Source organism: Artemia franciscana, chromosome 21, assembly GCF_032884065.1.
Source record: "Artemia franciscana chromosome 21, ASM3288406v1, whole genome shotgun sequence".
NCBI lineage: Eukaryota > Metazoa > Arthropoda > Branchiopoda > Anostraca > Artemiidae > Artemia > Artemia franciscana.
The window spans coordinates 10,046,704-10,062,881 of record NC_088883.1 but is presented as its reverse complement, the minus strand read 5'-3'; the positions used below and the strand labels follow the sequence as shown (position 1 = coordinate 10,062,881).

Below are 16,178 nucleotides of genomic sequence, written 5' to 3'. Positions count from 1 at the left end.
TTTTGTCACTAAATCATATGCAGAGCCATTACCCTGCCTAAGTAAATAGCCAAGTAGTTTCTATTTGTAATTTATTTTTTTATTCCTCTTTTATTCATCAAAGCACTTCGTACGGATGGGTTTGTCGTGGAAAACTTCGGAAGACGTATTTTTGATTGGGAATCGAAAGTTCTAGTGTCCTTCTAATGAGTCAAATGTGATTGGAGTGTAACTAGTTCCACTCCTATGCCATATTCTCTCAGCAAAATGCGATCAAAATGTTGAGACTGCAATTTTTTCAGAATAGTTGAAAGGTCCAATAACTATGCCTTTGGAGAAGACGGACATACAGAGCCGTTGAGGCAAGCAGTATCATTCATGCACTTACCTCACAGTTTTCATATACTATTTTTTATTAGGAAAAAGTGCATTTTGTGACCCTATGGGGCCAAAAGGCCAAGGATAATCAGTTAATGATTTCAAGGAATCTTGAACGGACTGTTCAACTAGATCAAAACACAATATTTGTATTCAGGTTGTAAAAAGGGTGTAACTCAGGAATCACTTAGGCTGTTAAATTAAAACTTTCAGTGACTGAAGAGGAAGATCGTCAAGTGATCAAAAGGCAATATTTGGACGCTACTGCTAGTACTATTACTATCACTACTGCAACTACTGCTAGTGCTACTAGTGTTACTACTACTACTATTATTACTACCACTACTACTACTATTACTGCTCCTACTGCTGCTATTGCTACTACTACTGCTACTAGTTGTAGCAGGTGTAGTACCACTACTAGTACTATTGTTACTGCAACTTCTACTACTATTACTACTACTGCTGTTACTTCTACTAGTACACCACCACTACTACTACTATTACTACAACTAACACCACTACTACTACTAGTAGTACCACTAATACCATTACTAATAATACTACTACTACTGCTACTGCTTCTGCTACAGCTGCTATTACTGCTACTACTGCCATTAGTTGTAGTAGTACAACTACCACTACTACTGCTACTACGACTGCTTCTATTGTTACTATTATTAAGGTCAAGGCATTCAAGGACATTATGAGAGGCTGTTGAACTGACAAATAGGCAAAATATGCATACTGTTACTGCTAATGCTATAACCTTGCTACTAGTACTATTGCTGCTGTTACCACCATTACTACTGGTGCCGCGATCATTTCTACTCCTACTGTTACTGCCACTAAAGCTAAGTGTATTAGGGTGTGACACAGGGGCTGTTGAGCGATTGGTGAACTAAGTAAAGAACACAATGTCCATGCAGGATTTCAAAAGGAGGTATCAGCAATCTCTCGGGAATTGTTAGCGTGCTAAGGTGAAGCTTTCAGCCATATTGAAGGGGATATTGAATCGATCAAAAAGTAGCTATTTGTATGCTACTGATATTGTTACTACTGATGCTAAGGTGGCTGTGTCAGGGAAAGTTAAAGGGGTGGTGAACCAAATAAAAACACACAAAGTGCTTGTGGCATGCAAAAAGGGCGTGTCAGCAATTTCTTGGGAACAGTTAAAGTATTAAGCTGATCCTTCCCGGGCAAGTTGAGCGGGATGTTAAACAAATCAAAAGGCACTTTGTGCATACTACTATTACTAATATTACTGCTGCTACTTCTGATACTGTTGCAACTATTACTATTACTTCTGATTCTAAGAGTCATGAGATGAAACTTTCAGACAATTCTATAGGGATGTGGAACTAAACCGAAAGACACTTTGTGCACACAAGTTGTCAAGGGACGGTTCTATGTGCATGCTTCTCTTACTACTATGACTACTAATATTACTAAGAGTTAAGCTAGGGGTATTAAAATGAAACCTGTTAGGTAAAGGGATGCTTCCAAAAGGGCATATCAGCAATATCGCACAAGCAGCTTAGAGCATTAAATTGAAACTTTCATGGCATGTTTATTGGGGAGGTTTAACAAATAAAAAGGTACAATATGCATACTATTACTGCTACTTCTGCAAGTAGTAGTACTACTAAGACTACTTTTACTTGTGCAACCATCATTTAGGCTAAAAACGTTAAGGTGAAACTTTCAGGGATTTTGGAGGGGAATTTTAGATTAAATGAAGTCACAATATATACATCCATTTCATCCAATCATCAATATATCAGAAACCACTTAAGTATAAAGTTGAAACTGTCAGGTCATATCGAAAGGATGTCACAATAATATTAAGAGGATTTTCAAGCTAAGTGATGAAACAGAAGACTTCGTCATCTTTCAGCCCGATGACATCCCAATGATCCCTGAAAAAATAACAGCGTCTCTATCTAGAATGGTAAATGAGCTTTGTGCTAGGTTTGATAACTTTGTAGCTTCTGATCGCCACTCAATTCCTGTTAGTGAATGGGAAGTTCCTTTTCCTAGACTACAAGGCCTTCTTATGCAGTTATCCTGAAAAACCCTCTTAAGGAATTGCTGAACGCTTGAGCCCTACAAGTTTTTCTTGATACCATCTGCGGTACTTAACGTCTAGCATACTTGACCTAAAGCCCCGTAAGAAAGATTTGAAAGTAGTGGCTAATGATAAGCAGGCTGCAAACTCCCTTGTTGATGCTACGAAAAATAATGATAAACCTGTCGAAGCCTCTGTGAAATGCCCTTTATTCTTTGGGATTGTATGCCACGTCCCTCCCGAAACTATCGTAGAAGAGGTCTGTAATATGGTTACAGTTTGTCTAGCAGCGTCCCGTATAGGAGCAACCCAGCCATTTAAGTTAATGTTTTAGTCAAAGGAGAGCCTATTGAGGGCAATTTACTCACCTCCCTGTTTCGATTATGAAAAATTGTCATCGTCAGAGTACAAGTTCCTACCTATGCGTTGCCATAAATACCAGTCTTTTGGCCACACAGCTAAGTCGTGCAAAAACCCAGGAGAAATGCTCCAGATGTTCTGCTGCTCACGTGAGTACCAAAAAAGTCCCTTGCCAGAATACTATGATTTGCACCCTCTGTGGTTCTCTAAATAGCCCAGGCTAAAGTTTTAAATATGCTGAAGCACAAAAGCTACTACTGAAATGAATTTTTCCCCTCTCCGCGTAGTATCTTGGAATCTTAATGGTGGTGCCGTTGAAAAAATTCACTTATTAGAGAGTTTCATGTGTTGTAGTGACTATTTACCCTTTATGAACACTTTCTATCAGCAGAAAAACTTAGGCCTCTCAAAATTCAGGGAAGTAAGGCTTTTCGGTCCCCTGCAATCCACTATGGTAGGGGACGACCTTCTGATGGAGTGGTGGTTCTTGTAAGCATTAGAATAAATCTAGTCCCATACAAGATGACTGACTTTTCCGTTTCATTGAAATGATACTATAGTTATCATTTCAGTTTATATGCCAACTGATTACACAGATAGAGTTTCCAAAGAAAAGTTTGCTATACTTTAACTGTGATCTCTGTAACTCTGGTTCTCCTAGGTTCAAGATATTTCTAGCCGCTTGCAGTGATCTACATGTTTTCCAAAGCAATTTGCCTTTTACATATGTCTATACTTCAGACTCCACTTCCAAACTCGACTTTATTTTATGCACCAGTGATATGGCGCATAAAACCAGTCATCTCATGTTAATATTGGTGTGTGCACATCTGATAATTTCCCTATTTTGAACAGTATTAAATTAAATGGTATTCTCTCTAAGCCTCACCTAAGAAATGAACTGTTAAGGCAACTTGGAATGATATCGATGAGTCTACTCACCGATTTGTCTTAGATGATAGTCTTAAGAAGATCAAAATTCTCTATCAGCTCCTCATCCAGAAATCAGCCCTACCAGTGAGTGAAAAACAAATTATATTGTACATATACTGCGCAGAAATCACTCATGCACCGCGCTTTACTAGATTTTCGGCAGTCCCTTCTTGTAAGGTCCGAATTAGCACTGAAATTCCTAAATAATCTGAATAAAGTGCACTATCTGAAGCGTTTAATCGGTCAAAATTCTAGCATAATCTTTGGAGATAGTACGGCCGACTTAGAAATTCTACAGTCAACGATGTGCGACTGTTTACTAGGCGCAAATTCATTAAGTTGCTTCTAAAACATAAGTCTGATATAGTAGAGAAGTTTAGCCAGTCAGTTGAAATTGACATTAGTGCTGCGTGGAAATTTGTAAAATCAAAAGGTGCAACTAGAATTGACATGGTTACTTGTGATCTTCCCAGTGAGCCTGGGTGGGTATCACATTTTGCAACTGAATTTTCTCTGCCCGATGCAAATCTGGATCTTCTACATGAACATGAGTTGGATGTGAATCTCATTACTTCATATGGTATCGGTTTTGTAGTGTCAATTCCTAAAATATGCTCTGCGATTTTACAGCTCAAGAAAAAGCGTTCAAGTGGTGTCGGTGGTTTATGTAGTATCCATTTAAAGCATGAGAGTATTAGTCTATTGACACATTTAGAAATTCTATATCAGATTATCTTTAATTCGAGTCTGGTTCCTGATTACTTTTTTACTGGTATTTTGACACCTGTTTTTAAAAAAGATAAAGATCCTCTGTATGTGGTTCTTACCGTCCAATTACCGTATCTTCTGTCTTATGTAAATTAATGGAGTTGCTTGTGATTAACTATGTAAATGTATGTTGTTATTCCCCGGATTTTCAGTTTAGATTTAAAAAGGGTGTAAGCAGAGATCCTATCCATAGCCTTATTGCAAATCTTTTAATTTCATCGAGGGAGCTTGGGGAGCCCCGAGTTCTTAATAGTCATCATGTGCGTCGAGCTTTCGACTCTAGTATAAACTCGCATTTGCTACTTTTGGCTCTGGCTCGAGGTCTTGATTATTCCATTGTAACGTGTTTAGAAGTTTTTATAGAAAGCTCCATGTTAAAATTAAGATACCAGTTGATGGTGGTTTTGTTTTGTCTGAGAGTTTGATTCCTATAAGAAAAGGGATTAAACAAGGCGTTATTACCTCTCTTCCACTATGTAATAATAGTGTCCTTGAGGCATAGTAGCATACGATCACTAGTTGTATTTTTCGGGGACTTCATGTTCCAGTATTTAATTGTGCTGCTGTTGTGTCAAACTTAAGCCGCTCTGTGCAACCAATTGAGGAAAATTTTAACATTTTAAATGCTATTTATGCTAAAATTGGCCTATCATTTAATGCTAGTGAAAGTGTTCTACTTGTTTTTGACCCTAAAGATAATGATGATGTTTCCTTTGAGGTGAAGTTCGCTGATGAGGTGATTTCTTCTTCCAAATCTCTGACATATTTTCGGCTCCCTATTAGCCATAATATAAAGACAACACGTGAAGGCTTGATTGAAAATTTCTCTGAAAAGGCTCAGAAGGTTTATAGTGCTTTGATATTTGTAGACCACGTTATAACCGCAGTGTTTCCTCGATTTTGCTTGCTAGCGGTTTTGGATTATTTTTACAGATACTGATAAGAAGCTGTGCTTACTACTATTTGCTGACGACATCGTATTACTGGCTGAATCAAAGGAGAAACTGCAACAATTATTAGAGATTACGGAGGTTTATTTGGAAGAGAAGAAGTTACTCCTGAACACATCAAAGACAGTGGTGATGGTATTTGGTCGTAAAGCCATGGAAAGTGAAGATGTGAATTTTTCCTTTAAAGGTGAAACTATACCAGTGAAGAATGAATTTATTTATCTTGGGGTAAAGTTTACTAGTAATGGGAAATTCAGTGGGCATCTGGATCTAGCGAATGCAAGGGGGAGGTATATTAACTGTGAAATAGCGAGGAGTAGTCTTAGACGGGTGAGAGATATTAGAGTACATAACAGGATTTGGACAAGTAAGATAGTACCGGCGATGCATTATGGAGCAGAGGTCTGGGGCTATCGGGAAGGTCCGAAACTTGAGGTGGTTATGATGAGATATTATAAGAGGATGTTAGGACTATGGGATTCGTTTAGTAATTTGGTAATCCAGGGTGATTTAGGGCTAGCATCGCTGCGATCTATGAGGCTAGTGACCATGGTGAGATATTGGGTTAGGATACTGGGTATGCAGAGATTTACGGTAGCAAAGGCAGCATACTTAGAGGCGTTGAAACAGAAAAGTAAAGCAGGGTGGCCGGCGGAGATTAAGGATATCTTAGATAAGTGTGGATTAGGGGAATGGTCGAATGAAGGAAAGGGGATTATGGGTTTGGAGGAAATAGTAATAAGGGAGGTACAAGAGAGGTTGAAGAACCTCTCTTGAAGTTTGACTCTATGTCAAACTTTGAAGTTTGACTCTATGTCAAAGTTCTACTTTTTAAAACAATAAAAAGACTTTAGCGTAAAGAGAGGGACGTGGAGGAGGGGACAGCCTCTTTTATATACGGAATAATTTCTGTTCGTTTTAAGTTTTAACGTCGCTCCTTACTTTCAGTTGAAAAAACTTGTTTTTTTTTAATTTCTGAACGTTTTTGAATTAATGTATGTTTTGATTTTGCCTCACCGCACATGAATTGGGTATTGAGGTATTGAGGAGGAGACGAACGCCCTTATATATGTAATTAAAGAAGAAAACAAGTTTTTTCAACTGAAAGTAAGGAGCGACATTAAAACTTAAAACAAAGAGAAATTATTCCGTATATGAAAGAGGCAATCCCCTCTTCAACGTCCCGCTTTTTACGCTAAAGTTTGACTATTTATCACAGTAAAACAATAAAAAACTTTAGCGTAAAGAGTGGGACGTTGAGGATGGGACAGCCCCTTTCATATACGGAATAATTTCTATTCGTTTAAAGTTAATATCACTTCTTACTTTCAGTTGACAAAACTTGTTTTTTATTTAATTTCTGAACGTTTTTCAATTAATCAATGTTTTTATTTTGGCTCAACGCGCATGATTAATTACAGCAAAATTTGCATAAATTTTTTTGGCTAATGGCTTTCTCATAGTTTTAATCGGACGATTTTGATAAAAAAAAGGAAATGGGGGAGGAGGCCAAGTTGCCCTCCAATTTTTGGCTACTTAAAAATGCAACTAAAACTTTTTATTTTTCTTACGAACCTTTTTATTAGTAAAAACTTACGTAACATACTTCTATATTTGTATATATTTATTACGTATATGAGGAGACTCAACCCCTCCTCAATACTTCGCTCTTTTCACTAAAGCTTGAATTTTTTCCCAATTCTTTAATAACGATCCTTGAATCACAAAGACCCTAGAATAAATAGTTGAAATTATTAAAAATACTTAAAGAGCGTAAAGACCTAGGTATTGAGGAGGAGATGAATGCCCTTATATATGTAATAATTTCTGTTCGTTTTAAGTTTTAATGCTGCTCCTTACTTCCAGTTGAAACAACTTTTTTGATGTACTTTCTCATTGTTTTTTTTTTTTTTAATAATGCTAGAAAATCCTGGAAATCATGGAAATTCTCTTCCCTCATTATAAATTCCTCCATTGAAAGATCATCCCACGTAGCCCCATCCCCTCGACCCCCCTCCCAACGCAAAAAGTCCCCCTGAAAATGTATGTGCACTTCCCATTAACCATTACAATATGTAAACAATGGTCAAAGTTTGTGACTTACAGCTCCTCCCCCGGGGACTGTGGGAGATTAAGTACTCCCCAAAGACGTAGTTATTAGGTATTTCGACTATTTTAAACAAAATGGATATCTCAAAATTTTGATCCAGCAACTTTGGGAAAAAAGAGCATGGGAGGGGGACTAGGTGCCCTCCAAATATTGGTCACTTAAAAAGGGCACTAGAACTTTTAAATTTCCCATTAGAATGAGCCCTCTTGCGCTATTATAGGACTACTGGGTCAATACGATCACCCCTGGGGAAAAAAACAGATTAACACGCATCCGTGATCTGTCTTCTGGCAAAAAATACAAAATTCTACATTTTGTAGATAGGAGCTAGAAACTACTACAGTAGTGTTCTCTGATGCGCTGAAACTGATAGTGTGATTTTCGTTAAGAGTCTATGACTTTTAGGGTGTGGTTCCCCCTATTTTCTAAAATAAGGCAAATTTTCTCAGGTTCGTAACTTTTGACGGGTAAGACTGAGCTTGATGATATTCCGTTTTTTAGAGTTTCGGTTACTATTGAGCCGGGTCGCTCCTTACTACAGTTCGTTACCATGAAATGTTTGACTCGCAAGATTTTTGACAACACACAACATTACGCCTTATATTTTAACATAATGTTCCTGGAAAATTTGCAGAACATAAAACAAAATGAATGAAAACTATTTTGTAGTTTGTAGCTTATAGGATGAAAGGATTTAAAGAATAATTTAAGGTCTTATGGAAAAGAGTTTTGTTTTCCTTTTTGTTGCTTGACGAAAAAAAAACTGACGACATTTTTAGTGTTTAGTTTTAAATCTAGCCCATCTCCTTTATTCAATCTAAATTTCAACATACAAGAAGACTTTTTTCTGAAAACACTTAGTGGCGACAACGAGCAAAAGAAGTGGTGGTTTTAATTTCTCTCAGGATCAATATCACCAAATCTTCTTTATTTAGAAGAATACCTTTAATTTGGTTTTCTAATTAACAAACGGCTTTTATAGAGTCTACATTGATGACAAAAATGAAAAAAAACACAGCTGCACCACCCTCCATCGCATATTTTGAAAAATACATTCCCCATCCCCTCCCATCTTTTATTTTTCTTGAATTTACGCACTTCAAAGGCTAGACTTACAATGAGCTAAGTTACAAAATCAAAAGGCTTTGCGAAGATGAAAAAGCGAGGATATTACCAGTCACTGAAAAAAAAAGATAAATAGCCAAAGAAAAGAAAGACCAAGTAAGTCAGTATCACAAAAAAAGCTTAGAGCTAGGATTTAAAAACGCAAAAAAATATATAGCCAATGTAGGCTGTTTTTCCTTGAATCTGGGGGGAATACCTTGGAACCTAGATTAAAGAATTTAAAGGGAGTTTGCTCTGAAGAAGATGTTGAAACACTACCAATTGAAAAGTTGCAGCGAACTATAGATTTGAACTAACTGCAATCATGATGTATCTATGGTTTGCTCTATTTGTAATTCTAACTAATAGTAAACATTGTAATACATATTTAAATAGGTTGGAAGCAAAAAATAATCTCCAAACTAAGAAAAAATGACCCAAGTTTCTAAGAGTCTAACAAAAATTTTAATTAAAATGTATAACACAACACTCATAACCTGCCAATTTAGCACAAGCAGTTTAGTTTTTAAATTTGGTGGTCCAAAAATAGACGACAATAAGCGCATATTGCAATACCTGATAGAGCGTATATGCATAGTATTCTCCAAATACAGCTCGTCGCTTTAAATTTGCATGGATTTTTTTTTGTAGTTGAATAGCCTGCCTTGCATTCGCGTACCCACATGAGGGGACAAAGGAACTATACCCCCCTCCCTCCTGAAGAAAAAAAGTACATTCGGTTTTTAAATCTTATTTAATCTGCTCGAATTTATTATTCTTAGTCACTCAAAACTTGCATTCAAAGAGCTAAATTAAACCTAAGAGTAATGCCTTAAAGTCCCATTTTTTCCAATGAATTTTTAAGGTTTTCTGTTGGTCAGGGACACACGGTCAGCCCCCCCCCCCCATAATTATTTTCTGAGTGTGCCACTGCTTCCTTGGCATGATTCCTTAAATACCATCTTGTACAAACCGTTATATAAAACTAGTGACATTTTTTTTTCAATGAAACAAAATTAAATTCCGAAAGGAGAAAAAATTCCCCTTATAAACTCTTTTTTTCAGCACCCATGAGTATGCATAAAATGTGGGTACAAAATATGAATCTACTTGGATGAGACAGGTAAAATTTATGAGAATTCATTGCATATAATAAAACCTAAGTTATTCAAAGAGGTGATTGGGCTCAAATAGATCACTAGGAAATGTCGTTTTAAAATAAAGTTAATCAAACAAGACAGGAAAGAGGCTTTATCAAACAGTTCGTGGTAACGAACTGTAGTAAGGAGCGACCCGGCTCAATAGTAACCAAAACTCTAAAAAATTGAATTTTGATATCAATAGCTACATCAAAAGAATCGCATTTTAATGTTGATTTTAAATATATAAGTTTCATCAATTTTAGTCTTACCCATCAAAAGTTCCGAATCTGAGAAAATTTGCCTTATTTAGGAAAATAGGGGGAAACACCCCCTAAAACTCATCGAATCTTAACAAAAATGACACCATCAGATTCAGCGTATCAGAGAGCCCTACTGTAGAATTTTCAAGCTCCTATCTACAAAATGTGGAATTTTGTATTTTTTGCCAGAAGACAAATCACGGGTGCGTGTTTATTTGTTTTTTTTTCCAGGGGTTATCGTATAGACCAAGTGGTCCTAGAATGTCGCAAGAGGGCTCATTCTAACGGAAATGAAAAGTTCTAGTTCCCTTTTTAAGTGACCAAAAAAATTGGAGGGCATCTAGGCCCCCTCCCTCGCTCATTTTTTTCCCAAAGTCAACGGATCAAAATTTTGAGACAGCCATTTTGTTCAACATAGTCGAAAACCATAATAACTATGTATTTGGGGATGACTTACTCCCCCACAATCCCTGGGGGAGGGGCTGCAAGTTACAAACTTTGACCAGTGTTTACATATAGTAATGGTTATTGGGAAGTGTACAGACGTTTTCAGGGGGATTTTATTTTGTTTGGGGGTGGGGCTGAGGAGAGGGGGCTATGTTGGAGGATCTTTCCTTGGAGGAATCTGTCATGGGGGAAGAAAAATTCAATGAAAAGGGCGCAAGATTTTCTAGCATTACTATGAGAAAACAATGAAAAATAAACATGAGAACGTTTTTTTCAAATGAAAGGAAGAAGTAGCATAGAAACTTAAAACGAACAGAGATTATTACGCATATGAGGGGTTCTAAAAATACTTTAGCATAAAGAGCGAGGTATTTAGGAGGAGATAAATACCTTGCTCTTTATGCTAAAGTATTTTTAGTTATTTCAACTATTTATTCTACGGCCTTTCTGATTCAGGGGTCATTCTTAAAGAATTGGGACAAAACTTACGATTTAGTGTAAAGAGCGAGGTATTAACGAGGGTACAAACCCCCTCGTATACATAATAAAAATATAAGGTTATGAAAGTTTGTTACGTAAGTTAATTCTTAAGTTACGTATATTTTTTACTAATAAAAGCGTTCGTTAAAAATTAAAAGTTCTAGTTGCCTTTTTAAGTAACCGAAAAATTGGAGGGCAACTAGGCCTCCTTCTCCACCCCTTATTTCTCAGAATCGGTTGATCAAAACTAAGAGAAAGCCATTTAGCCAAAAAAAGAATTAATATACAAATTTAATTTTAATAATTTATGTGCGGAGAGCCAAAACCAAACATGAATTATTTCAAAAACGTTCAGAAATTAAATAAAAAAAAACTAATTTTTTTAGCTGAAAGTAAGGAGCGACATTAAAACTTAAAACGAACAGAAACTACTCCGTATATGAAATGGGTTGTCCCCTCCGCAATCCCTCGCTCTTTACGCTAAAGTTTGACTCTTTGCCACAATTCTACTTTTTAAAACAATTAAAAGCTTTAGCGTAAAGAGCGAGGAATTGCGAAGGGGACAACCCATTTCATATACGGAGTAATTTCTGTTCGTTTTAAGTTTTAATGTCGCTCCTTACTTTCAGCTAAAAAAATTAGTTTTTTTTATTTAATTTAGCAAAGAGAACGAAATTAAATAATGAAAAGAAGAGATCGCGGTACATAGGATGATGTAAAGGGAATTTAGTTGGTATTTGAAGATTGCATAACTTACATGTCTTTTGAACTACACATGATTTGAAGTGCACATTGCATATGATAAAATGCACATGTTTGTGCAATGCACATGAACTGCACATGTTCTAAGTTATATAAGTTCTAAGTAAAATTCTAAGTTATTCAAAGATGTGATTGGGCTTAAATAGATCACTAGGAAATGTCGTTTTAAAATAAAGTTAATTAAACAAGACAGGAAAGTGGCTTTATTTAGCAAAGAGAACGAAATTAAATAATGAAAAGAAGAGACCGCGGTACATAGTATGACACAAAGGGAATTTAGTTTGTATTTGAAGATTACATAACTTACATGTCTTGTGAAACTATTGGTTAAATGTATTTAAGACTTATTTTCATTTGTCCATTCATCTAAAGGCAGAAAAAAGTAAATAATATGAACCCAGACTTTAGAGTTCCTACCGCAGGTGCTGATATCCGTTTCATGGCCCAAAATCTAGAATTAAATTAAAAAAATGTTTTTTAACTGAAAGTAAGCAGCAACATTAAAACTTAAAACGAACAGAAATTAATTCTCCCCACTCCTTACGCTAAAGTTTTACTCTTTCTCTCAACTCTACTTTTTAAAATAGTAAAAAACTTTAGCGTAAAGAGCGAAGCGTTGAAAAGGGACCAGCCCCTTTCATATACGAAGTAATTTCTGTTCGTTTTAAGTTTTAATGTCGCTCCTGACTTTCCGTTAAAAAACTTGTTTTTTTATTTAATTTTGAACGTTTTTGAATCAATGCATGTTTTGATTTTGGCTCTCCGCAGATGAATAATTAAAACAAAATTTGGATATTTATATTTTTGGCTAAATGGCTTTCTCATAGTTTTGATCGAATGAGTTTGAGGGAAAAAGGAGCGGGGGAGGAGGCCTAGATGCCCTGCAATTTTATGGTTACGTAAAAAGGCAACTAGAACTTTTGATTTTTTTACGAACGTTTTTATAAGTAAAAGATATACGTGACTTCACAAATTAGTTTATGTAACGAGCTTCTGTATTCACCTGTTTTTATTACGTATGTGAGGGGGTTCACCCCCTCGTCTCTTTACACTAAACCTAAAATTTTGTCCCAATTCCTTAAGAATGATCCCTGAATCACAAAGGCCGTAGAAAAAATGAATTAAACTACTAAAAATACTTTAGAGTAAAGAGCGAGGTATAAGGAGGGGGTTAGCTCCTCATATACATAATAATTTCTGTTCGTTTTAAGTTTTAGTGCTGCTCCTTACTTTCAGTTGAAAAAACTATTTCATATTTATTGTTTCATTGTTTTGTTTTAATAATGCTAGAAAATCATGCCCTCCCTTCAAGGAAATTTTCTCCCCCTATGACACATTCCTCCATGGAAAGTTCTCCCAACATATCCCCCTCTTCTCAACCCCTCCCCCAACCAAAAAATCTCCCTGATTCGTCTCTACACTTCGCAATAACCATTACTATATGTAAGCACTGGTCAAAGTTTGTAACTTGTTGCCCCTCCCACGGGGACTGTGGGGGAGTAAGCCGTCCCCAAAGACATAGTTATTAGGTTTTTCGACTATGCTGAATAAGATAGACATCTCAGAGTTTAGATCTGGTGACTTTGGGAATATAATTAGCGTGGGAGGGGGCCTAGGTACCCTCCAATTTTTGGTCACTTAAAAAGGGCACTAGAACTTTTCATTCCGTTAGATGAGCCCTCTCGCAACATTCTAGGACCACTGGGTCGATACGATCACCCCTGGTAGAAAAAAAAACAAATATACACGCAACCGCGGTCTGCCTTCTGGCAAAAAATACAAAATTCCACATTTTATAGATAGGAGCTTGAAACTTCTACAGTAGGGTTCTCTGATACGCTGAATGCGATGGTGTGATTTTCGTTAAGATTCTCAGACTTTTAAGGGGCGTTTACCCCTATTTTCTAAAATAAGGCAAATTTTCTCAGGCTCGTAATTTTTGATTGGGTAAGACTAAACTCGATGAAACTTATATATTTAAAATCAGCATTAAAATGTGATTCTTTTGACGCAGCTCTTGGTATCAAAATTCCGGTTTTTAGAGTTTCGTTTACTATTGAGCCGGGTCGCTCCTTACTACAGTTCGTTACCACGAACTGTATGAAATCCAATAGGACTGGGGGTAGTGATCCTGCGCTTTCTTACAACCTTCCTAAATTTATCTGGTGGGCATTAATTTCAATTTCTCCTAATTGCTTTAAAGTCGCTTATTACATCCAATCTCAAAAAACGCTTTTCTACTACTACAAGAATTGTTAAAGATAATTACATTAAAACTATTGTGAGACAAACAATCCGTTTAAACAGTGGTCATTGTTAAGCTCAAAATGAGCAGGGACTTAAAGAAAACACTTCTTAATATTACATTTATGGTCCCATATAGTATATATGCAACCAAGTATAGTGAGAATACTAATAGTTACTAGACTATACATTTTGCCGTCAATATCAGTGATAAATGAAAATTTAGGCAAATAAAGAGCAATATACTATGAACGATTCAAATCGCTATAAGTATTTTCTATACACAGTATGCATAAATAGGTAAAAAAAAAAGCAAAAAAAATCAACCTGTATTAACTTTAGATACTATTATGGTCTTCCTAAGGTGACCCCAACCCCCTGATGATACTTATTAATAGTTACTAGACTATACATTTTGCCGTCAATATCAGTGAAAAATGAAAATTTAGCCAAGTAAAGAGCTAAATACTGTAAACGATTCAAATCGCTATAAGCATTTTCTATACACAGTATGCATAAATAGATATAAAAAAGCACGAAAAATCAACCTGTATTAACTTTAGATACTATTATGGTCTTCCTGAGGTAACCCCACCCCCGGTAAATTTTATGGAGACGACTGTTCTTTTATTTTATTGCCCAGTTCAAAAGCTATTTACTTTTTCATGTGGCGTATGAATAAAAACGGATAATGGTAGTAAATCATTTGAATTTGCTGATAATAAAAACTTTTTAGTTTCAAATCTGATATTCTAAAAACAAACCAACAACAAGAGAATTTCACAATCCTAAACATTTTACATATACATGATTTTTTCACGGAATTATTTGTTACTATAAATATGTGTACAAATTTTTCATTTTTTATTTTAGTCAATTATATTAGAACCTGCCTTGGCATCTTTCCTTAAATCCCATCTTGCACAAGCAATTAATTTAGAACTAGTGATATGTTTTCTTGGATGAAACTAACTTATAATCAAAAAATAGATAAAATGATGTCTATACTCCTGATAATTTTATTCGTATTTCGTGAGCATACATAAAATAGAAACACGACGAAGTATTACAATTTAATGAATAACGTATGATATTAATTAAACCAGAGCGGTGAATGCATCAGATTGAACATTAGACAACGATGTTAGGAATAAATATTTAGAATACATAAAGCTTGAACTGGGGAGTGATTTTTATCTAGAAAAGGGAGAATGCATAGTTATACAAGAAAATATAGTTAATATAAATTTACTTGAATAATGGTCATTGAACTAGATTAGCATATATTGATTAAAGTTTGGTATCAATTGAACTAAAATGATGAACAAATACCAATAATGAATAAATAAAAAAAATAAATGTATCATTGTCTAATTTATTGGAAAATTTGGCACTGAGAATGTGACAGGTTACGTAATACGTATGAGTTTCTCCTGAGTAAATGAGTTTCTCCTGAGTCCATGAGTTTCTCCTGAGTAAATAGATTATTTTGCCGTGATATTCTGTGCATATATTTTATGAGGGTTGTGCTACAATAAAACTCTACTTGCAGCCTTGTTAAATAAAATTACTTTGTATTATCAACCAGCCACATTTCTTGATACTGACAAAAAGAAGTTTGGTAGGGAGAGTTCAATACTTCCTTCCGCACAACATTTTGTGTTCTTCGTTTGTTTCAGATCGTAGCAGAATTTTTTAGCCACGCTGTAATTTAAAATGAGAAAATTCCACATACTAAGTGAAGCCCGGGTCCTGGCACTCGGCAAGCTGCATACATGTAAATATGTAATTCCCACTATCGCTTGTCTTCTAACCGCAGATGATGTGAGCTTCTTCTTCTTGGGGTTATGGCGTCGTCATAGGTTCGATAGAACCAGTGCGAAAAAATATGAACTGTTTCTTAAAGCTATGACATATTTAAATTTTTTCTTGAGGCCAGAAATGTCAGTATCCCACTTTTCAGAAGAAAAAAATATGCAGCCGATTTCGAGGAAAAATAAACACATCTATACACAATTATTACTCGTCTAGGGCTCTAATGGGGAAAAGGTTGAGAGGGTTAGGCCTGTTCTGTGGATGAAGCATGACAGATAGCTGAAGATATTCCTTTTTGGCAAATCACCAAAGGCTAAGCGGAAAGTAGGCCATCTGCGGTTGGGTTGGGAAGATGTCATAAAGAAAGATTTAAGGAAA

General features: G+C 35.8%; 1 protein-coding gene across 1 annotated transcript in view; it reads right to left on the bottom strand.

Annotated features, from left to right (window-relative positions):
• Nucleotides 1-14,964, bottom strand: part of LOC136040677 (putative inorganic phosphate cotransporter) — a 91,110-nt gene extending 76,146 nt beyond the window's left edge. Inside the window, exon 1 of the mRNA XM_065724976.1 lies at nucleotides 14,879-14,964. Coding sequence (XP_065581048.1) covers nucleotides 14,879-14,903 — 25 coding nt within the window. The 5' untranslated portion in view covers nucleotides 14,904-14,964. The remainder of the gene's footprint in view (nucleotides 1-14,878) is intronic.
• Nucleotides 14,965-16,178: the final 1,214 nt, after the last annotated feature.